A 23,323-nucleotide genomic window follows, 5' to 3' on the forward strand; every position below is an offset into this window, starting at 1 on the left:
TCAGTTAATTTTAGATTGTCATCAGAACAAAATATTGAACATATTATAATGGCCATGATCTCAAAGAGATAAGATTTCTTATCTATTCGACGTTGAATAGATAAGAATACATTCATACGTTCATCTTTCTCGAAATTTTACGTAGAATGTAGTTGAAGGAAATTTGAGCACATTTTGCATACGTCAAGTAATAATATATTAAATTAAACGAAAATTATGATATGTATGATTGCATTATTCGAAGAATTTTTATATATAATAATTTTTCCGTGATAATTTTTAATAAAACTTTTATATGTCTTTGCACATTTAATATATCCATAAAGAGTCAATTTTTGAATAATATTGTGCAGTATTTAAAGTAAATTTCTTATAAAATAATACGTATGTTTGTAAAACCGTGAACTGCAACGATTTATATATTAATAGGATTAAATATTGTATACTTCTTTGCGTATAAATTGGATTCATTCGTACTTTTTTAATAGGAATTAATGTGTAATAAACTCATCGAACATGAATATATTGTTTCAATTTTATTACGCATTGTATTATTAACGAACATGATCCTGATAGAATGTATATTGCCTTATTAATAATACTATTACTTCCGTACTTTATAAACCTTTTATCTGAAACGTAAAAAATTATTATTATTAAATATAATATATTTTGTGATCGACATTTGCAATAAAAAAAAGTGAAATTATATGTGTAAGTGTTTAAAAAATTGGTATGTGTGAGTGAGAGAAAGTTGTAGAATCCAAGCACTTCCTGGCAGTGTTTAACGTCACGAATATAAATTTCGAATTCGTTATTAGGATTGAATAATAAAAAAGAATTTTAATACTTTCTCAGCAGCTGCCAGAAATTATCAACGATAAACCGGAAACGCTTTTCGACATCTATCAGCTATTAAACGATCGTCACTGTCTACCTAGGAAAATATTTGTACCTTGTTCCCTGATGATAGGATAAGCTGTTTGTTAATTTCATATGACTCGTTCACTACACCCTCCACTACTGGTTCTGCATCCGTAAAAGCCGGAGAGCTACTACCGTAGCTACTCACTTAGCTAATTCTTACGGTCTCACGTACCATAAGCTGACGCGGCTGAAAATGATGAGTCTGAGATTCGAGATTACACACGTACAGAGGAACACGTTTCGAGTTATGGCGTTGAATATGAAACGCTCCTTCGCGTTGAATTTATGAAAAGGAATTAATTTGCGCGATATGGTCGACAGAGTCGCGAAAATAAAAAAAGTCGCACGACATTATTGATGCGAACAATATAAATGGAATAAACATAATTAATTGTTAAGGTAGAAACCTACAAAGCGATGCTCATAAAGATTTTTAATAAATAATTATGCAACTACCTACAAAATATTAAATAAAAAATATTGAAGTGTTTTATGTATATAGATATATATCTGCACGCTCATATACATGTATAAAATATATCTGCGTAAAATACATCGAGAAAATTATATTAAATAATATTTTCCATATTATTTATTTTGTTTACATCTCAAGATACAATGTCACGAATAGAAGGTGCTTGTGATAAAATCTTTAAAATATTCCACTATACGCAGAAATCAAATGCGATGTCTCTTACGCGTTGTTTTCCAGGTATTCTTATTTGATTCCGATTAAATATCCACATTTGCGTCAGAAAAGTCTGGTACTACTTAATAACGCGTGTAATGTTTATCAATGGTATTTACGTTATCAGACCCCCTATGATTAGTCAATATACTAACAATGAGAAAAGCTAAGGAAATATATGAAGATATATTAGTTACCAGAAAGATAATTATGTCAAATAAATGCCATATAAAACGAAAATAACATTTTCCATTTTTTAACTATTACAAACAGTATAATATACTTGTTACACAAAATTTTGTAAGACACTGCGTGTCTTATAAAATACAAAAAAATATATTTGATTAATACATACATCTCATCATACAATACTAATTCTTTTCGTCTAAACAAGATATTTATATCTGTGAATATTAACATTTTTATATATCCAATAAAACAATTTTTTACTTCTTTTAGCAGCTTTCATATTGTACAATTTCATTCATGAGTATTACACTGAAGTTTATTCATATAATATAAAAAATATCAACATTAATATTAAATTAGTAATTACATTATTACTTTATTAAATATGTAAAATATGTTTTTATATTTTACACAAAACATAATAAAAAAATGTAAAATCTCTTAAAGTATAGTAATATTTAAGTAAGAAAACATAAGAATGCTCTTTACTCTTTCGTTGACAAAAAATTTATATAAATATATATGATAACAAGAAATAAATTCCTACAACCTACAGGAAAGCGAACGAAAAATGAAACAAATAATCTTACGTAAGCTGTCATTGTCGAGAGATAGAAATCTGCGAGGTAACATGGTGCGATCCTTTGTGGAGCCAAACATGAGAATTGATAACGTGAAGATATAAATACGTTCATCGACTACAGTTGAGCAGTATGGTTTTAGTTAACAGACGGCTCCACATATAATTTCACAAAATGCGGATTTTACTTTTTGTGCTTTTGTGCCTTACCTTGGCTATCGGCGGAAGAGTAGGCTATCAAGATAAATTTGACATAGGTGAACGTCAAGAAGACGATTACCTTATTACTAATAGAACTATCTTCAAGGTAAATAACTATACACTATTTCCATAGGAATTTCATATATACATTATAAAAAACAAAAGCTGAAAATCTTAAATCTAGACTTTCCTTGAATCTAGAAATTTAAGAATTTCAGAAATTTTCCCTTCTTACTATATCATTTTTACTTTAAATAAATAAATTTAATAATAAAATTTTCCAAATATTAGCAATGTTTTACAAAATAATTTTTTGTTTTTTAAATTTGTTTGTTAAATGTAGCACTACATTTATAGTAAATCAATTTACATCAAAATTATATTAACAGATTTCTAGATATTTACATTTAGATGATCAAATAATATATGTCTCATTAATAATTACATGATGATATTAATCCTATTAAAAAATTACAGCCTGTTATTCCTTGGAAGCCTATGATAATCACAGTTGGCGTAAGGGCTCCAAAAAATGCAATTCTTACCTACGTTAAAATAGAAAATATAGGAGATAAACAAGCTCAATTTATACCAAAAAGACTCAGTCAAACAAATATAGCTATAGTGGTTCTTGGAAAACGTGGAGAAGGATTGCTTGTGCAGGTAGAAGGTTACGCAAAGGATATTTTAACACCTGCTCCAACTACCGAAAAATCTAGTAATGAAGACAAAAGTTCTAGTAGCAGTTCTAGTAGCGAATCTAGTAGCGAAGAAAGCAAAAGTAGCGAGGAAAACAACGGTGGTGGAAACAACAACTCTGGTGAAAGTGGCGATGGAGGAAACAGCGCACCTGATGCCGGAGATGGAAACAATTCTGGTGAAGGTGGTGATGGAGGAAATAGCGCACCCGATGCCGGTAACGGAAATAACAACTCAGGCGAAGAAGGTAATGGAGGAAACAGCTCACCCGATGCCGGTGACGGAAACAACTCTGGCGAAGGAGGTGATGGAGGAAACAGCGCACCAGATACTGGCGATGGAAACAACAACTCTGGCGAAGGAAATGATGGAGGAAACGGCGCACCCGACGCTGGGGATGGAAACAACAATTCAGGCGAAGGAGGTGATGGAGGAAACAGCGCGCCCGATGCCGGTGACGGAAACAACTCTGGCGAAGGAAATGATGGAGGAAACGGCGCACCCGATGCTGGGAATGGAAACAACAATTCAGGCGAAGGAGGTGATGGAGGAAACAGCGCACCCGATGCTGGGGATGGAAACAACAATTCAGGCGAAGGAGGTGATGGAGGAAACAGCGCACCCGATGCTGGGGATGGAAACAACAATTCAGGCGAAGGAGGTGATGGAGGAAACAGCGCACCCGATGCTGGGGATGGAAACAACAATTCAGGCGAAGGAGGTGATGGAGGAAACAGCGCGCCCGATGCCGGTGACGGAAACAACTCTGGCGAAGGAAATGATGGAGGAAACGGCGCACCCGATGCTGGGAATGGAAACAACAATTCAGGCGAAGGAGGTGATGGAGGAAACAGCGCACCCGATGCTGGGGATGGAAACAACAATTCAGGCGAAGGAGGTGATGGAGGAAACAGCGCACCCGATGCTGGAGATGGAAACAACAATTCAGGCGAAGGAGGTGATGGAGGAAACAGCGCACCCGATGCTGGGGATGGAAACAACAATTCAGGCGAAGGAGGTGATGGAGGAAACAGCGCACCCGATGCTGGAGATGGAAACAACAATTCAGGCGAAGGAGGTGATGGAGGAAACAGCGCACCCGATGCTGGGGATGGAAACAACAATTCAGGCAAAGGAGGTGATGGAGGAAACAGCGCACCCAATGCTGGGGATGGAAACAACAATTCAGGCGAAGGAGGTGATGGAGGAAATAGCGCACCCGACGCTGGCGATGGAAACAACAACTCTGGCGAAGGAAATGATGGAGGAAACAGCGCACCCGATGCTGGGGATGGAAACAACAACTCTGGCGAAGGAAATGATGGAGGAAACAGCGCACCCGATGCTGGGGATGGAAACAACAATTCAGGCGAAGGAGGTGATGGAGGAAACAGCGCACCCGATGCTGGGGATGGAAACAACAATTCAGGCGAAGGAGGTGATGGAGGAAACAGCGCACCCGATGCTGGGGATGGAAACAACAATTCAGGCGAAGGAGGTGATGGAGAAAATAGCGCACCCGACGCTGGCGATGGAAACAACAACTCTGGCGAAGGAAATGACGGAGGAAACAGCGCACCTGATGTCGGTGAAGGAAACAATTCAGGCGAAAGAGGTGATGGAGGAAATAGCGCACCCGACGCTGGCGATGGAAACAACAACTCTGGCGAAGAAAATGATGGAGGAAACGGCGCACCCGATGCTGGGGATGGAAACAACAATTCAGGTGAAGGAGGTGATGGAGGAAACAGCGCACCCGATGCTGGGGATGGAAACAACAATTCAGGCGAAGGAGGTGATGGAGGAAACAGCGCACCCGATGCTGGGGATGGAAACAACAATTCAGGCGAAGGAGGTGATGGAGGAAACAGCGCACCCGATGCTGGGGATGGAAACAACAATTCAGGCGAAGGAGGTGATGGAGGAAACAGCGCACCCGATGCTGGGGATGGAAACAACAATTCAGGCGAAGGAGGTGATGGAGGAAACAGCGCACCCGATGCTGGGGATGGAAACAACAATTCAGGCGAAGGAGGTGATGGAGGAAACAGCGCGCCCGATGCCGGTGACGGAAACAACAATTCAGGCGAAGGAGGTGATGGAGGAAACAGCGCACCCGATGCTGGGGATGGAAACAACAATTCAGGCGAAGGAGGTGATGGAGGAAACAGCGCACCCGATGCTGGGGATGGAAACAACAATTCAGGCGAAGGAGGTGATGGAGGAAACAGCGCACCCGATGCTGGGGATGGAAACAACAATTCAGGCGAAGGAGGTGATGGAGGAAACAGCGCACCCGATGCTGGGGATGGAAACAACAATTCAGGCGAAGGAGGTGATGGAGGAAACAGCGCACCCGATGCTGGGGATGGAAACAACAATTCAGGCGAAGGAGGTGATGGAGGAAACAGCGCGCCCGATGCCGGTGACGGAAACAACAATTCAGGCGAAGGAGGTGATGGAGGAAACAGCGCACCCGATGCTGGGGATGGAAACAACAATTCAGGCGAAGGAGGTGATGGAGGAAACAGCGCACCCGATGCTGGGGATGGAAACAACAATTCAGGCGAAGGAGGTGATGGAGGAAACAGCGCACCCGATGCTGGGGATGGAAACAACAATTCAGGCGAAGGAAGTGATGGAGGAAATAGCGCACCCAACGGTGGCAATGGAAACAACAACTCTGGCGAAGGAAATGATGGAGGAAACAGCGCACCCGATGCTGGGGATGGAAACAACAATTCAGGCGAAGAAGGTGATGGAGGAAACGGTGCACCCGATGCTGGGGATGGAAACAACAATTCAGGCGAAGGAGGTGATGGAGGAAACAGCGCACCCGATGCCGGTGACGAAAACAACTCTGGCGAAGGAAATGATAAAGAAAACGGCGCACCCGATGCTGGTGACGGAAACAACAATTCAGGCGAAGGAGGTGATGGAGGAAACAGCGCACCCGATGCCGGTGACGAAAACAACTCTGGCGAAGGAAATGATAAAGAAAACGGCACACCCGATGCTGGCGACGGAAACAACAATTCAGGCGAAGGAGGTGATGGAGGAAACAGCGCACCCGATGCTGGTGACGGAAACAACAACTCTAACGAAGGAGGTGATGGAGGAAACAGCGCACCCGATGTTGGTGATGGAAACAATAACTCTGGCGAAGGAAATGATGGAGAAAACGATGCACCCAATGCCGGTGACGGAAACAACAACTCTGTCGAAAGAAATGACGGAGGAAACAGCGCACCCGATGCCGGTGAAGGAAACAACTCTGACGAAGGAAATAATGGAGGAAACGGCGCACCCAATGCTGGGGATGGAAACAACAATTCAGGCGAAGAAGGTGATGGAGAAAACGGCGCACCCGATGCTGGGGATGGAAACAACATTTCAGGTGAAGGAAGTGATGGAGGAAACAGCGCACCTGATGCTGGTGACGGAAACAACAACTCTGGCGAAGGAGGTGATGGAGGAAATAGCGCACCCGATGTTGGCGATGGAAACAATAACTCTGGCGAAGGAAATGATGGAGAAAACGGTGCACCCGATGCCGGTGACGGAAACAACAACTCTGGCGAAGGTGGTGATGGAGCAAACAGCGTACCTGATGCCGGTGACGGAAACAACATCTCTGACGAAGGTGGTGATGAAGGAAATAGCATACCCGATGCCGGCGATGGAAACAACAACTCAGGTGAACGAGGTGACGGAGAAAACAGCGCACCCGATGCTGGCAAGGGAAACAACGCTAACGAAGGTGGTGCTGGAGACAACAATGCATCAGATGCCGGAGATGGCGATGGAGAAAATGAACCCGATGGAAACAAGAGCATTCCCGATGCTGGAGATGGAAACAACAGCGTACCCGAGAATGACAATGGAAACAATAACGCACCCGAAGGTAGCAATGAAAACAATAGCGCACCCAATGATGGTGATGGAAGCAACACCGCAACCAATGATGATGAAAACAACAGCGCACCTATTTGGGATGGAAACAGCACGTCAAATAATGACAATGGAGACAACAACGAAGTTAATAATGGCGCTAAAAACGACAGCACATCTAATAATGGCAATGGCGACAGCAACAACAATAACAATTCTAGTGATAACAATGTAAAAGCTTAGACGATTAGTTAACAATTTGGACTGAAAAAATTCTGTGCATTAGATGCAAATGTGCATCTAATTTAAAGAATCAAAGTATGTAACAGTATATGTATTTCTCATATGTATATAAAATATAATATAAAACCAAAATTGCAGTATATTAAGTAATGTATTATTTAGTATGTATGCATGTTGTGCGTTAATTGTAAGTAATTATAAATAAGAATATATATGATTAATTATTTATATTATATAGTCTGCAATTTTTGTATCTTTTAAGCATTAATTTGTAGTATATAAATTTAAAAGTACTGCATTTTACAAGATTTTAAATATTTTATGTAGTATATGTCTTACTCGATCATAGTTGAATCTTTGTGCTGATATTTACCTGTGTGATTTTCTATACTTTCAAAGTTCATTAAACTGTGCGCCAAATAAAATTTTTCTTATAGTTGTGTTTTAAAAACCGAAAAATTCTATTCGGCGCACAGTTCAATGAACTTGGATATAAAATTACACAAGTAAATATCAGCATGAAAATCCAGCTAAGACCGAGGCATTCTATATGAATTGTGTTTTCACATGTTTGAACTATATTCTTTTATTTAAATGTTTAAAAAATGCTAATAATATCTTTTAAACTTAGTGTATGCTAGTAAACTAGTACATTATATTTAAATAATATCAAAGCTATATACTCTGCTGAAATATAATTACTTTCAATTTTATTAGATTATAGTTTTGTTATAGTCTCTCAATATCTCAAAATATATCTTGATTAGATATACCTTTTTCTGTAAATATATAGTGATATTAACTATATTTTTCCCTATCATTCCGGAAGTGTGAAGAATGTTTTGCAACATCAAAAACGACTAACAGAATGAGATTATCATCGCGGCTTATGTATTTCAGGAATCATCAGCTCCGTGACATGAAATATAATTTAGCGGGCTTGAAAATTCTAAGCACAGACCTTTCGTGGGTAACGCGTTTCCACGTGATGCTCCCTCAGCGACGGTTTAGGGGTGCATCGCACGTAAGCCACCGCTGTTACTTGATTCGCTTCATCTTCCACGGCCGGCTTAGAGAGGGATAGAGACTTTATCTTACCCCTCCCCTTCTCAGTTTTTTTTTCCTATTCTACCTTCGTATCTCGAGCTCATGGAACTCCGCTCGTGAAAATTGTACTCCAATTTAGTAAGATCCGATTTGTATGGATGATTGCGTCCACGATATCAGACCGCAGTATCAAGTGCAGAACGACGCGGAATTTTGATAGCGTCGATAGGTAGTATACATCTGTCGTATCTATGCATATTTAACGCATATTATACAGATTAATACATCATCAATGTCTCGAATAACTGTACTCTTTAAACATGTAGATAAATATGCCTTCAATTCGTTCGAATATGTTTCATGTAGCGGAGATCTTTTATGTCTTTGCGTATCAAGAAGAACAGAGACTCATTATACTTACATATAATAATATGAAACGAATTTCGATCATTTTTACGCAACACGATTTAAGACGCAATAACTTATGCATTTAGAATTTTACGCGTAAGGTATAAGAAATTAAATTATATACCATAATTATACTTGCAATATTACATAAATCACCTCCTTATAATCAAATATAAAGTTAGATGACACTATCAATCAAAAATTTCATTTTGTGTAACAATAGCAAATTTGTATAAATATAATACGTTAGACTCTTTTTATAGTAGTTATTAATATAAGTATGTAAATGGAAAAATAAAAGATTTATATAAACAACAATAAGTAACAGGGTTGCAAGTAAATTTAATTTAAATATATTGTAATAAATTCAAATAGCAAAAGATTGTAAATGGCGTATAATATCTTTGTAATTAGCAATGTCTATGTATTGTAGAATTTCGGTCGTTTAACCATATGACATAATGTAACGAGTGAGAGGAGCGTATTTGAGATGGTTTGGAGAGTTTACCGACCAAGCCTCCGGACTCCGTCCACATTACACCAAATACGCACCTGATAATCGTCTCAAACTCCAACTGTATCACAGCAGATGTGCTCACACACGCACGTGCGCATGCACATCTCAATGTTAACGCATATATACATCGTGACATTAGGATTATGCTCAAAGATAAGGACGCAAATCTCTAGGCTTAATGCCGTACTAATTAAACGAGAATGTCGCATCGGAATAAGATTATGCGATTAATTCAAGCTCATTCAAGAGATTTTTGACGCACGTTAAACATTTTTGATTTCCACCGCTGATTAGACGGCTTTCTGTCGATAAACTACGATCTTTCTTTACCTCCGGAAGAGACAAATGAGAAATAGTAATAAACGAGATTATTGGATTTCTGGATACAGAGGAACAAACAAGTTCCGCTGAGTGATATTAAATTCAATCTCAGTAGAGTAGAATGTAATTCATTTTGTAGCTATGAATTTGATATAATAACATAATTATATCCGCAGCAATATCTTATTATATATGTATTTGTTCTTTCTCGTTAAGTCAATTCATGTAACGCGTCCGTCGTCTGCAATGCATTGCAAGCAACTTTTCATTACATTAGTATTCCTTTAGCACGATACTTCTTCTTCTACCGATCTCGCGCGGCATTATTTCCACAAACCGTATACTTGAAATGTACTGTATGTCAAACAGAAGGCGTTGCGAGGCTTGATTCATCTTTTCGCGCCTGGCGCAGTGCGGTAATTTTTCTTCTATACGGCGGAAACGCACTTATCTGATCTGATGATATCCAAACCTGGACACGAGTATCTGTAGATACGTTATACGAGGAAATGAGAACTCAATATCATCCTTTCCACATCTTTACCTTACTCTGAAGTAATGATGTTGTATCTCTACATTTCATCAGAACGAACAACAGGACAAATTAATTGAATGGGTGCCACGGACTTTTATTTGCGTATAGACTTTTCGAAAGATAAGAAATATTTATAACCAACAGATATATCGTTAAAAAGTGATAGAAAAATCAATGTAAAATTAGAACAAAAAGAATGCATATTTTTGTTATTTATAACAATTTTGGTAACAATTTTTTTGTAATAATTAAATATATGGGCATTTATATTTAAAGAGATAAACATTATCTTCAACGTTGGATTTAACGCGCAATTGATTATAAGTTAGTATTCATATGTCATATATACATATCATATATCTCTATTCTACGCGAATCACATTGAAGACTCTATCATTAGTATTCATAGTCTATTCTCATTCATTGCGAAGAATGATTGATTTGTCATGTAAAATTGTAATTTATAAATGGAGTCATTTCTACATCTAATTAGTTACAAATCTCAAAGTTGCATTTTATATCTTGAGATCGACTAATAATATAAATAAATAATTAATTGCATAAAAATTACATTCAAATAGTAATAGAGAAAGAATAGTCGAAAGGGAATTTCTCATGACATCATTCAAATTACATTGTTCAATTAACAATTAATTATCACATATTAGTGCGGTTCAATTGACCAGATAATCAGTATCAATTATAGGCTCTGAATTCTGAAAAGCGTGCGTATACTCATAGATTTGTAGAATTGTAATTAAACATCATATAATGATTGATTATGAATACCGTACTTAATTCATTTATGTAGTAATTATCAAAGACTGTAAAATATGAGCGCAAAAGAGCCAGATGTTTGTTCAAAAATATATCCCTCAGAAACATCAGGCAAACACGATAAAATATTTGCATCGATTATACGCGCACCAATTTTCCTTCATAAACAAACTCTAATCTTCAAACGTATGCCAGAGGATATCGTTTATATTAAATTCGTAAACTCCGCGAGCTTCTTTCGCGAGGATCCCTGAAAACTTTAGAGATAACGGCTTTTTAATCTTGCCTCTGCTAATAACCAACTGGATTATTACATTTTCAATTAAATCCGCGCCGACTATCATTTGCATGCTGCCTAATGCATCCGATGTAATATAGTTGTACGCGCATTTTGCCAGTCTTTTGCTTACTTATTTTACACATAATATGTGCGGCAAATTTATAAATATAAAAGCTTGCGTTGAAACGTACATGGAAAACATTTCGATATTCGCTAGTAATGCAAAAAGATTTATTATTAAGTTTGCAAATTAAGTTCGAGCCTCTCGGCGAAACGAGAGACAATTATATAGTGCGAATACGCATATGCGAGGTCGGTTGTTGGACAAAAACAGTTGTCCATCAACAATTACACGGATGCAGAGCGTCGCGCGACGTTTTGCTCGATCGGAAAATATTAATGAAACCAAACCCCCATCGTTGAACCTTTGCGCTCTTGTACAATGCGTTCCCATCTAGACGCACGGTTCAATGCGCGAGCTGTCGAACCGAAAGATTTTAATTATTACTGTCGGCTCTCTCCCACGTTCGTACGCTTGAAGCCAGATATAATGACGAAATTAAATAAAATGTCATTCGCGCGCCATGCGATTAATTACTGACCGGCGGTAGGGAGCATACCGGAAAAAAATGTTGGAGAGGAAAGAGCGCAGCGGTTAATTATGATCGTACAAACAGCGACCTTTCTACACTTATGAGGGGAAAACGGTCTCGTTATCCTCCATTTACACGTGAATTCGTTATATGCAAGATCACTACAACGTAATCATTTATTGGGCGAATCATTGGCCGCGTCCGCGTTTCCATTAAGCCAAACGTACTTGCGGTTAATAATGTATTTGTCTGTGTGCTGCGATCATCCAATCATCATAAATAATATAAAATCTTCATGGAATCGCTCCCGATTCGCAAAAATGCGGATTACACTTGCAAATTACTCGCACAATGTACGCTTCCCTTTATTGCATTTATTTAAAACGCTTATTTTCAAAATAGTTCAAACAGAATATTCAATAACTAAGTCTATAAAAGATAAATCATCAATTAGCTGAATCTTTGATCTAAATAACAAGGGCGATATTTTAATTTCCAATTTCGACTAAACGCTATCGCGCTTTAATTACCGTTAATCTAACGGCCGATCCATTCAAACAATGTTCGATTGAATATGATCGAAGCGCGCGAGCATTTGAGACACATAATCTATTCTGCCAAGATCAAGTTGCAAAGTTGCGTAACTTTTCTATCTAAACGCATTGCCATAGGTGGTACGACGTGTCAATGTGTGCGTATATGTGTGTGCCTCCACTCGTTCCATTTGTCACGTTGAATCTCCGCTTTATCGAATCGGTATTGGCTGCAGCAACATCAACGGCGCGGTGGCAGCATCAGAGCCGTGTGAATTAGCGCGCGCATGAATACGCAATTCCGCCGTCAGGTGCACATCCAGCACTTTATTACACTAATTGCGCGCACAGCGGGCCCATTTACGAAATTCCGAGGTAAGGGTTTTCGCCCCGTGGCACTGATCCCCGCGCGCGTTGATCGGCGCGTTATATGCGCTCACGTACGTAGAGGCCAGGTTACTTGTATATACGGCGTGTAATTTCACGCCCGCGAACACGCACGCGTTTTGCATACTGCCTGTCACACGGCGTGCACGTCCAGTGAAATACGGCCGAGATTGCCGTAGTTATGTCACACGCATGTGCGGCGGCGCGCCGAGGGGGCGAATTGTATCAACTTCTGTGTTTACGCATTACCCACGATACGTCATCGGGGAATTTTCATAAAATATCGTGTTTTACAGGACGATTGTGTCGCCGGATCCATCCGTCGGTCTACGCGACAAAAAGTCTGCTTCGATGGTGAAACGGTTCCTTCGCACACGCATATTTCATCTTCCGCATTGGATTCACGATGTACCGAATCGTCGTGCGACTCGTTCGCCGCAATGTTAATTTATATAATTTCCATTAAAGGGAAAGTTTATTATTGGAGACTTTTCTCGCAATCTACCTACGTGATTGCGGTTGATGGTAATCCAAGTTATTAGATAGAAATGCAAAAATGCATTGTAATTGTGCAATGCGTCATAATTTCGAGTTAATCATAGAAACTAGTAGTTTCAATGATATTAAACAATATAAAATTTTTTTCAATAAATAGATAATCAACGGTATTTGAAATATATTTCCAATATTTCCAACAGTTTACGTGTAATAAATAATAAATTTATTGATATTATAACAACTAAATAACTGTGTATCCATCTATATAAATATTTTCATGGAGTTTGTAATATTATAGTGATAATGCACCATGTTAAAGATAATAAAACATATGATGTAAACAGTTTAAAACAACACGTAAAATAAACCTTCAATTAATAGCATATGAGTATCGCATTACTCATTAAAATTATTTAAACATCTATCGATATTTTATTTACCGAAAAGTAAAACACGATGAATTTTATTTTTCTTCGTTTTCCTAACTTATTTCGTAATTGCAGTTTACCTTCTAGGAAAAAGTACTACACTTTGCCTTCAAAAAATACAAGATATTTCCGCGTGTTCCGTTTTGCAACTTTAATCGACTTTGTAATCGTGACGTAAAAGCGCATAAGATCACAGTTGCGGTTTATAAAGTTTCGAAATAAATAATGAGTTTTAAAGTTCACGAGTTTGTTAGCGAATATTTCCGCGCTCATTGTCAACTCCTTTTTGTTAATCGTGCTTCACAATCGTGCAAAAACCTGCGCGGGACAAAAGCAAAGGCGGATATAACTGTCGACGACCGCGAGTCGATGGCGACGTTCCGCTCTCTCTCTCTCTTCGTTCTCTCCCGATCTCCTTGCGGTTTTCTTTCTGACCTTTCGGAACTGCCATGGGGCTACGAAGATCGTTAACTAAAGTGGGTAATCATACCCACCGGTTTCACGCCGCGGCCAACCGGGCGCTACAACGGACAATGTACAAGGTGGCTAAATTGGACGGCGCCCAGTTAAGGTACACCAACCGGTGTACCTTAGGTCCATTTTCCACGCTTAATGCGTACGCGCGTCGCGCTAATATGTCCCTTTTCGTGCCGGAAATGTACTTCGTTTCTACACTTAGGAATCCCATGTTACTCGTTCCTTCCTGTCAGACGAAGCCCCCGATCGTAACGACTCGTACAATTCGCGCGAGCCACGGCTTTAGTTAGACTGGCGGAGTCGTCGTGCAATAGCGCAGAATCTCTTCCAGGCAAGCGTAATGACGACCGTAACGAGTAACAATTTATGAAGCCAACAGACGTCCCTGGACCGTGCGCAACCGCCCAGCCACTGAGCATGCCTGTTCCGCGTATTGCAAATTGATTTGCGGAATTGCTAAGGGCATTGAGGACTCTTCTATCCGTTCGTATACCGCGATAGACTTCTCCGCCGCGTTTCCTTGCGTTCGAAGCAATGCTCCATACATTTCGATCATTTACTTTCCGGGACGATTTTTCGCAAGTAACAATTAAAACTAATATAATTTCGATTAGTTTGTGATCTTCGATGCTAGAACTTAATATTAGGTGCGACAATTATTCTATTTCTGTTATGACATAAATTTGTGGTTTTTTAAAATAAGAAATTTATATGTTTGTCAATTTCTTTTAAATTGTGATAAAAATATAATTATATACAAAAATATATAAAACACTATATAATATACATCGACAGAATAGTTTTTTACATGGGCATTAAATATATATATACGTTTTATCTTATAAATTCCTAAAATTCATACAAAAATGTATATTGGTGTTCCCTATATTTTGCCATAACGAGTACACGGCTCAAAGGCATTATTCGGTTATCCAAGCGATCAGCACACCCTATATAGAGGAGGTTGGTATCGAAGCATGCATACGCATAGGGAGGCAGGGATATAATTATATGCCTCAAGTCCGCACCTCGAAAATGCCGCCTTGTTAGCAAATCTTGTGAACCGCGCAAACACCTGCCTGATTGTTAATAATTTGCTGAGCTAGAACCTGCCTGTTACTGCGAAGGTCCGCTTTTGTAAAGACGACGGACTAACGATGAAGCGACGGCTGGTCGATAAGAATAAAAAGTCTAGTGTTAACTAATATCGCACGTAATTTAATATCCGCGTCAGATTCGCCCGGCTGGTTCGACTGTAAAAATAAATTTGCTTTCAACCGGACCGCACAAATTTATCAAATTAAATCTTGATTCCGCGAGTTACATTTTTAGCTAAAATAAAAAGTAATTTACGATAAAATATTGATGCTCATTTCAGATTCAGCGAGCACAAATAGCGGATGTGGTTATTGCACGAGATTCATTTTAGCTTTTCAACAACTTCGAATCTTTCATTTTCCATCAGAGAAATTCAGTTACTGACAGGAAAGATAACAATCTGTTTCTTTGTCTCGATAATAACAAAAGCAAGATCCCGCATTTGACAAAAAGACGTGTAGACCATATTCAGAATGCGCTTACAAAGATGTTAGCGCGCTTTTTTATCATTTCATCCTTGTTTTATATCTAATAAAAAGGATAAAGATGGAATGACAAAAAAGCGCACCACTGTGTTAGCGCGTTCTGAATACGGGCTACTAATTCTCTGTTAATTATTTTACGATCGATTTGTACAGCGCGATTTTTTTCGTTGTATCTTATTTCACACCAGTCCACTGGAACGCAAGAGGAAAGATATAAAAGGAAAACCGATCGTATTTCCACCCTTTCTCGAGTGTCCCCTGCGCATTCGCTTGTTTAATCAGCAGGACTCGAAGCTATTAATTAATTAGCACCAACAATTACACTGACTTGTCCTCTATATCCGCACGTTAATTCCTTGAGCACAATTATTCCGTTCGCATGATTGCGAATTTCCGTTCAGTCCGTGTTGCGCCACTCTTTCTTCTCTCTCTCTCTCTCTCTCTCTCTCTCTCTCTCTCTCTCTCTCTCTCTCTCTCTCTCTCCTCTCTCCTCTCTCTGTCTTTCTCTTCCGTCTCTGTTCGCCTTCTTTTCAAACCAGCCATGGTTCTTCGGATAAAGGTACCTTTGCCGTCGCGTTCTTGATCGCTTCTCCCAAGCGGGAACGCGTTACGCCTACGTTACTCTGTTCGAATTCATTTCGCGAGCATCGAACTTTTTCGCTTAACTTCGCCGTAGATCTCAGATTGATGTTGCTCTTGGAGTTCATCCTTTGCTGTTCTTGCGCCGCGAGCAAACAGAAAGTTCTTCGAAGATAGATGATTCGACGCGGCAGGTATGCCTGAATGATTTACATACATTCGGAATTAGTGTTTTCTAGTTACCAAACGGTGCGTGAGTTTGGTCTCTAACGCGTTGTGAGTATTTTATTTGCTTGAGCAATTAAAATTTTAAAAATTACAGAATAAAATATTATGATAATCAGAGTAAGATAATATAAAACTAGACAATAACTATGAATAAAAAATTAAACAAATAAATAAGTCTATGTATAGAGATCATACACAACACATATACTTATGTGAAGAAGTACACATGCATATATGATAATATCACACATTACAAAAAAATTATTTTCGTACATTAATTATTAAAAAATTTAATTCTTTCAGAGATATTTCTTGTATTTCTTCTGTTGCTTATATAGCTTATATTAGTTTCGTGTATTTCATAAGTCTTTTTCTCTCCTATCACTTTTGTTCTTCAGCCATTTTGCTCTCTCTTTCTTCCCCCCCCTCATGTTGAAAAATTTACGTGAATCTTGTTGCTTGCATCCTTTGTTTACTATAGAATTTGGCTTGACTCTGCGAAAGCTTTACGTTTTGCTCAAACTGACAGGGTAACTTTTTATGACGACCTCTCACGGATTAAATCCCACAAAATCTTTTCGATTCTTACGATGTAACAATTACTATTGTAATAACAGAACATTTATATATTTTGTTGCAATATAATGTATATTATTATAAACCACTTAAAATGTAACAGAGACCGTAAATATTTTAATTAAATGGTCCAAGTTTGCAAGTTGTAAGGGCTTCGTAATTTTTCGAAGGTTGATGATACCGCTAGGGAGATACAGAATCTTTAGCAACCATTTGTGCTAAATTGCTACGTTTTAGAGTGTTATTTCGTAAAGTTAGATTTAAATTTGCGCCATATGCTGCATTTCGTTACGTTATACTACACAGCTTGAGATTTTAACGAGCTTTCTCCATGAACAGACATGAATGCTCTTAAAATGTAATTGGAAGTGTAGAAGTATAAAGGCTCATAAATCATGTACTAATCACAAATGATATCTCATCGCGTATTCTTTACACGTCGAACATAAACTTTGAACAATTTCCAACTTAAAACATTTAAGATTGTACGTACGCCGTTAGAATGTGTATCTTGAATAACGCAACCAGAATGTTACGGAAATGCTAATAGTTTTCTCGCGTGCCTGCGAATATCGCACCGTTTGTCTTCGGTTATAAGCTCGAGCATTACGCAAATATTCCGCTCCAAAAAGAAATATACATGTATATGCACATACATATAGGTATGCGCGAAATGTTCCATGCCGACGTCACGCGCGATATTGAATACGACCCAGGGTATCATTTCTTCATAACGACGTGGCAAAGAATTTAGAATTTCGATAAAAATCGACGCCCACGTTACATCCTTCCCGTATGTCACTTTAATGCAATATTCTCCTTAACCATTACCTTTATATATGTTCATATTCGCGGCATGAAAGCGAGTACGATTCTCTTCCTGCCGTGAAAAGTTTCGCGTCAGTTGGATTTAAGACTCCTGGTCTGTCACTGCAGCTATATTGGATTATGACGTCAGGAGCGAGAGAAATCATATGAATTTCTTTCTTGCACCGTGCGTCAAGCTAAATGAGTCTTTTTTGATATCGCGTCAGTGCTTGCATTTAGTAGAGTGGACTCGCAAAATGTGCCAATAACTCTCTTCTCCAATTTCCTTCATTAATGAATTCTCGTATAATTCAATTTATATGCATCCCATGCGCTTTCAGCGAAAATAAATCTCATGACGATTGATTAAAATTTACAGTAATTTATTAATTCACACATTCGTTGAATCGTCGAAAAATCATTATTCGTGTTTTATTTACTTATTTAAATGCTGCAAGTGACAGAACAACTGAAATTAATTTATTTCGATATTATATGCATATTAAGAGCGAGGATAGAAAAGGAGGGAAAATTTTTATAATATTTTATCTCTAACATTTCTCTCTCTATGTGATTGCGTCGATAGGTCAGGAGACTTATGTAAGTAAAAACATACACACGAGAGACAAATTCGCGCATGAAACGAATGAACGATACAAATCGGCAAATAACGGAAGCACGTGTAAAAAGATCCTTCCCGGCGCGACAATATCGTGGTTCGTTAGTCGTCGAGTGTATGCGCGTTATTGTTTTCGACATCGATGTGAAACGTCGCGCATATCGCACGAGCGAATTCGTGTTTTCATGTTCGCATCTGCGCGCACTTCGCTGTAAGCCATTGATGAGAATACCTCATTCAGCAGCGAGTATCACTGCGAATCGCGGGAGGCTGGTACGTACCTATGTGCGAAAAAAACATCGGTGCTTTTATGCGGTGGCGTGCCCCGAGAAAGAGGGAGAAACGCGAATTGAATAGATGCATATAGAGGCTGCTCGCGTCGGCTGTTGCGAAGTCATCCGACAACCTGATCCTTCCCTGCGTATGGTATACACGATTAACGGTTCCCCCACGGCCACGAAGCAGAATCGGAGCCGGAGACGGCAAGAAGCGACGCTCCTCCGTCGCCGCCGCCGCCGCCGCCATGCCGTTCTGCGCGGAATCGATTTTCAACGCGCGGCACGACGCGGAGGGACGTGTTTTGATGATGACGCCGACCATTATCCCTCCTACGCGGCAGGAGAGATCGGTCGGCGGAGGATTCGCGAAAAAACGCGCCGCTTCGTTAATTTCTTCGATACGCCGGCCCGGCAACGCGCCTTCAAAGTTGCTCGTCGAGTTTACGCTCGAGGACACGCATTGATACGCAGGTGCGCTCCGGAGGCCGAGATTTTGCGCGGACCCTGGCCATTCTTGGACTATCGCGTCGAAATTACAGTGTGAACATATGTGAATCGTTTCCACCGGGATATCAACAAAGAATTGTGATTAAATTTTGTGATGAACTTTAGGAAAAATATAAATGAAGTTTCGAAAGATTTATTCTCTGCCATCAGTAAAAACGCGTAAATTCTACTTTATTAATAAATAACTTTTTGTTAAGAAAGAAATACGTATTTTAATGAAAATGTATTTATTTTTAATAACGTATAGAGTTATTATAAAGACGTTATTTAAAAGAGCATCTCATCGCATGTAATGTGAATTTAAAATTATTTATAAATACAAAAATTATCAGCGCATTTTACGAGTTTATGTTGTTAAATGCTAGTGGTGCCACATGAAAGAACTCATTTATTTCGCGCTGTACTGAAAGAGAAAAAATACGATTTTCCGACATAATAATCCAAGTCGCCTGGTAAATATGTTTATTCCTTTTATGCCGTTCATGCTCTCTCTCTCTCTCTCTCTCTCTCCCTCTCTCTCTCTCTCTCTCTCTCTCTGGTGACTTCCTAACCGACACTACATTGAAGTAATTGCTGAAACGGTTTTAAAAGATTAATTTCTATTTCTTCCCTGCGAATAATTGTAGCTTTCGACATTCCTTTCGCTCTTTCATTCCCCCGAGAAAGCTGTTGACGGATATAATTCAAGGCAACCGACCTTAGTAAAAAACCGCGATTTTATTCGTCGGGTAAGCAGCCATCGAAAGAAATGCAAATAGCTTCTGGCAGTTTATTAAAGCGTTTGCAGCTAACGCTTGCTCGTGTGTGATTGCACAAGTAAACATCGCCGGGCAAAAATAATCTCCCCCTCGGTGACGTCCTCGAAACTCGAAATCCTCTATTAAGGTGTACAGAGTGCGTCGGATTTCCTCTTATCGCACCGGTATTTGCAGAGAAATGGATCAACTGTACGCCGGTGCCGTAAACGTCTTTGGCAAATACGCTGCCAGGTGGAGCAGGCTCCCCGGTTTACTCAGGCACGAACGTCACTTGATAGAACTTCGAAAAGCCGGAGATATACAACTTTCTTGGCCTACGACATGACTCTACCTGAGAATTAACTGCCTGACTGTCTGAATTATGAGCTTGATATAGATACGAATTTATACGGAAAGTAAAGATGTACAATGTAAAGAAAGCAAGCGAAATTCAACGGAAGTTAGTAGTTCGAGTCATGTAACAGAATAATGAATAAGAACGATACCAATAAATGTGTATCATTATATTTACAACAATACTAATTTTATTCATAACAATATTCATCTTAAATGTGTATTTTTCCCCTAAATATGGTAACTATAATTTATGGTTTTTTTTTCTAGAAAGAGTATATGGACACAAAAGTTAAAAAAAATTTTTTTATTCGCTGATTATTAATTATTTGCTCTATAAATCAGATTGATTCACTACTTTTGCAGTGCTATACTTATAACTGATCAGTGACTATTCACTCTTTCAATTCGATAAAGAGAGAAGTGCTCTTGTTGATCAAAATCAATATACATATTATCATTGAAAGACATGCAAAAGTGTCACCGATTAATATAATAATATAAGTTATAAGTATAGCACTGAAATTAATAAGATTTCACTGAGATTCCAGTTTACAGATCGTGTTTTTATTTGTCTAAGTATTTCAGTCTTCAGATGAGCGTTTTACTGTTAAAGACAGCGATATCAACGTGTGTTTATTGTGTGCAGAATCGGAAATGTTTTGAGACACGCAGTAGACGATCGATCTGAAACTCGAGTCTAACGTAGAAACAGTGGATTAAAGAGAGAAAAAAATGGGCTGGTCTCTCGATAGACAGATTGGCCGAGTACTTGGTCTGACTGGTCCCTACACACCGGGCAACTTTTTCCGAACTTTTTACCTCTTTCTCATCCAACAACTAACCAACCTCCGACAGGCCGAGATTACATGGACAAGTTCGAATTGTGTATGTCCTTTCAGTCTGATAATTTAAAAGTTTACAGATACGTTTCTCATGTGTAATTATATTAATAATATAACTTTAGACACAACGAGAATTACAATCCTGCGATATATTTCTGTGACATAAAAGATATTTATGAAAGTATTATTAACTTTTAATTATTTTGCTTAAGACCTGTACTCCGTTTAAGTTACTGATAAAAATTCATTAATTAATTATATTATAATTAATTAATCAATTAATTATAATGACATAATTGGATTATAAATTCTGAATAAATTATTTATATTTTAATATAATTATCTTTCGCATAAATTATTGTAATATGCAATGTACCAACGATTTATTCTATAATTAATAATTAAACTTACATCTGATTACAAATTATGGCTAATATACTACGTTAGTTTTCGATATATAATATTAAGCATTAATATTAAGCAGATATCGTTTCATCACTAATATGCTTGCATGTTTGTTATTATGTAGTTTCTATGTCAAGATGTAAATAAGATAATAAAAACTCTTATGTATATGATTCATTTAGAAAAAAAAAACATAATCACTCATTCTAAAATAATATTAAAATATGATGCGTCATTTATAAGCCATTCGACATTCATGCCAATAAATGTATTCGTTTATTTTAAGAGGCTCATACTTGCAGCAACAAACGACGCGAGTAAATCGGGTAAAGGTAATTCCTTCGCGTCGACTAACTTAAGACTGCGGCGAGAACTTATGAGCAGGACCGTACACGGTATTTATGATTTTTGCAGACGGGTCCTCATTGTGGTGCCTCGTTGCACGGCTTTCACGAGTCTCGAGGTGTAAATAAGCAGTCGCCGAGATTGCACTTGATTACAGGGAGTCCGCCTGCATTCGGTCGTCTTATTGCAGGGCACGTACATTCGCGCGAGTACATCGCCAAGGCGTGAACCTTTGTCCAAATTTAATAATTCATATTTGCGAGGGATCCGAGCATCCATCGCTGTAACGATTGTAACGATCCGCGCGAATTTCGAAGGGGAAAGAAATTGCTAACAGCCGCGAAAATAGCGGAATTACAATATATTTTACGGGTATACAGGCACATCTAGCAATTTCTCACTCATGTTTTTACGGTAGTATAATTCGTTCTCCAAAACTGTAGTATTTTTATCACGTACGCTAGAATCTGTCAAGTCACGTTGTTTATAAATGTACGTTTTCGCAACAAGACGTTTAAAAATCTCAGAATATTAGGAATAAGTTTAATATTATTATATGTAACCTTCTGATATAATTTATAGTTTAAAAGAACGTCGCAATTTATAGTTTAAATTTAATTCTAAGATTCAAATTAATTGGAATTGAGCAATATTTATATTCAGCGACTTCAAGCCTTTCATGAATTATTACTTTCAGTTATTCATTTATTGTGCAAAGAGCCAATGACCACGCAGTTACTCTCGCTATAATAGCTACGTATGAAATAATTTATCTGCCATTATCAGGCTATTTAGGTTTTGCGGTTCCGAATAAGTTGCCATTATTTAATTTTGAATATATTCGAAGTAATTGGTTACCGCCACGTAAAAAAAAAAAAAAACCGAGCGGTAGGAGATCTAACGTCGTTGCGAGAAAATATAATCGGCCTCGTCCCTCCAGGAACACGCTAGTAATTATCTTTCACGAGATTCGATATTCGATGACGAGGCGGATCCGGTACGCTCTAAACGGGATTGATACGCATTTAACGTGCTTTTGCGCGGCCGCCAGACCGACGAGAGCGACAGGCCGACGAACGCAATAAAGCGCGACGCGATGCGAGCGAACGTGAGCTTCGATTTCGTGAGCTGCGGTAACCCGAGAGCGGTAACTTATCTCTCTCGGGTGCGAAACGATTTGGCGCATCCCCGGACTCGATTTACGGCTTTAATTTGCCTCACCTACGCAATATCTACTTTAT

General features: G+C 38.5%; 1 protein-coding gene and 2 long non-coding RNA genes across 7 annotated transcripts; 2 read left to right on the forward strand and 1 right to left on the reverse strand.

Moving 5' to 3' along the window:
• Positions 1–521: 521 nt before the first annotated feature.
• On the reverse strand, positions 522–2,418 carry LOC114254288. The gene is made up of 2 exons (XR_003625659.2): positions 956–2,418; positions 522–632 (listed from the first exon to the last, which is right to left on the reverse strand). It is a non-coding gene; the product is annotated as an uncharacterized LOC114254288 (long non-coding RNA).
• A 97-nt stretch (positions 2,419–2,515) lies between these two features.
• Positions 2,516–7,564, forward strand: LOC105840697 (uncharacterized PE-PGRS family protein PE_PGRS54). Of its 5 annotated transcripts, none has more exons than XM_036284130.1 (3): positions 2,516–2,691; positions 3,063–4,482; positions 4,900–7,564. In XM_036284130.1, exons 1-3 carry the CDS (start codon positions 2,560–2,562, stop codon positions 7,416–7,418), a joined length of 4,071 nt encoding a protein of 1,356 aa, XP_036140023.1. In that variant the 5' UTR covers positions 2,516–2,559; the 3' UTR covers positions 7,419–7,564. The 5 variants fall into 5 exon arrangements, with proteins under 5 accessions (XP_036140023.1, XP_036140021.1, XP_036140022.1 ...); XM_036284128.1 differs by having other exon boundaries at positions 2,517–2,691; positions 3,063–6,030; positions 6,091–7,564; XM_036284129.1 differs by having other exon boundaries at positions 2,517–2,691; positions 3,063–5,919; positions 6,040–7,564.
• An 11,378-nt stretch (positions 7,565–18,942) lies between these two features.
• Positions 18,943–22,963, forward strand: LOC118644889. The gene is made up of 2 exons (XR_004962671.1): positions 18,943–19,848; positions 20,329–22,963. It is a non-coding gene; the product is annotated as an uncharacterized LOC118644889 (long non-coding RNA).
• Positions 22,964–23,323: the final 360 nt, after the last annotated feature.

Source organism: Monomorium pharaonis, chromosome 3, assembly GCF_013373865.1.
Source record: "Monomorium pharaonis isolate MP-MQ-018 chromosome 3, ASM1337386v2, whole genome shotgun sequence".
NCBI classification, from domain to species: Eukaryota; Metazoa; Arthropoda; class Insecta; order Hymenoptera; family Formicidae; genus Monomorium; species Monomorium pharaonis.

What these genes read in the sequence shown, in the direction of transcription:
- LOC105840697 (XM_036284127.1), top strand. Translation starts at nt 2,560, where the DNA reads ATGCGGATTTTACTTTTTGTGCTTTTGTGCCTTACCTTGGCTATCGGC. An exon ending in CTAATAGAACTATCTTCAAG is followed by an intron (nt 2,692 to 3,062) that starts GTAAATAACTAT and finishes AAAAAATTACAG; the next exon opens with CCTGTTATTCCTTGGAAGCC.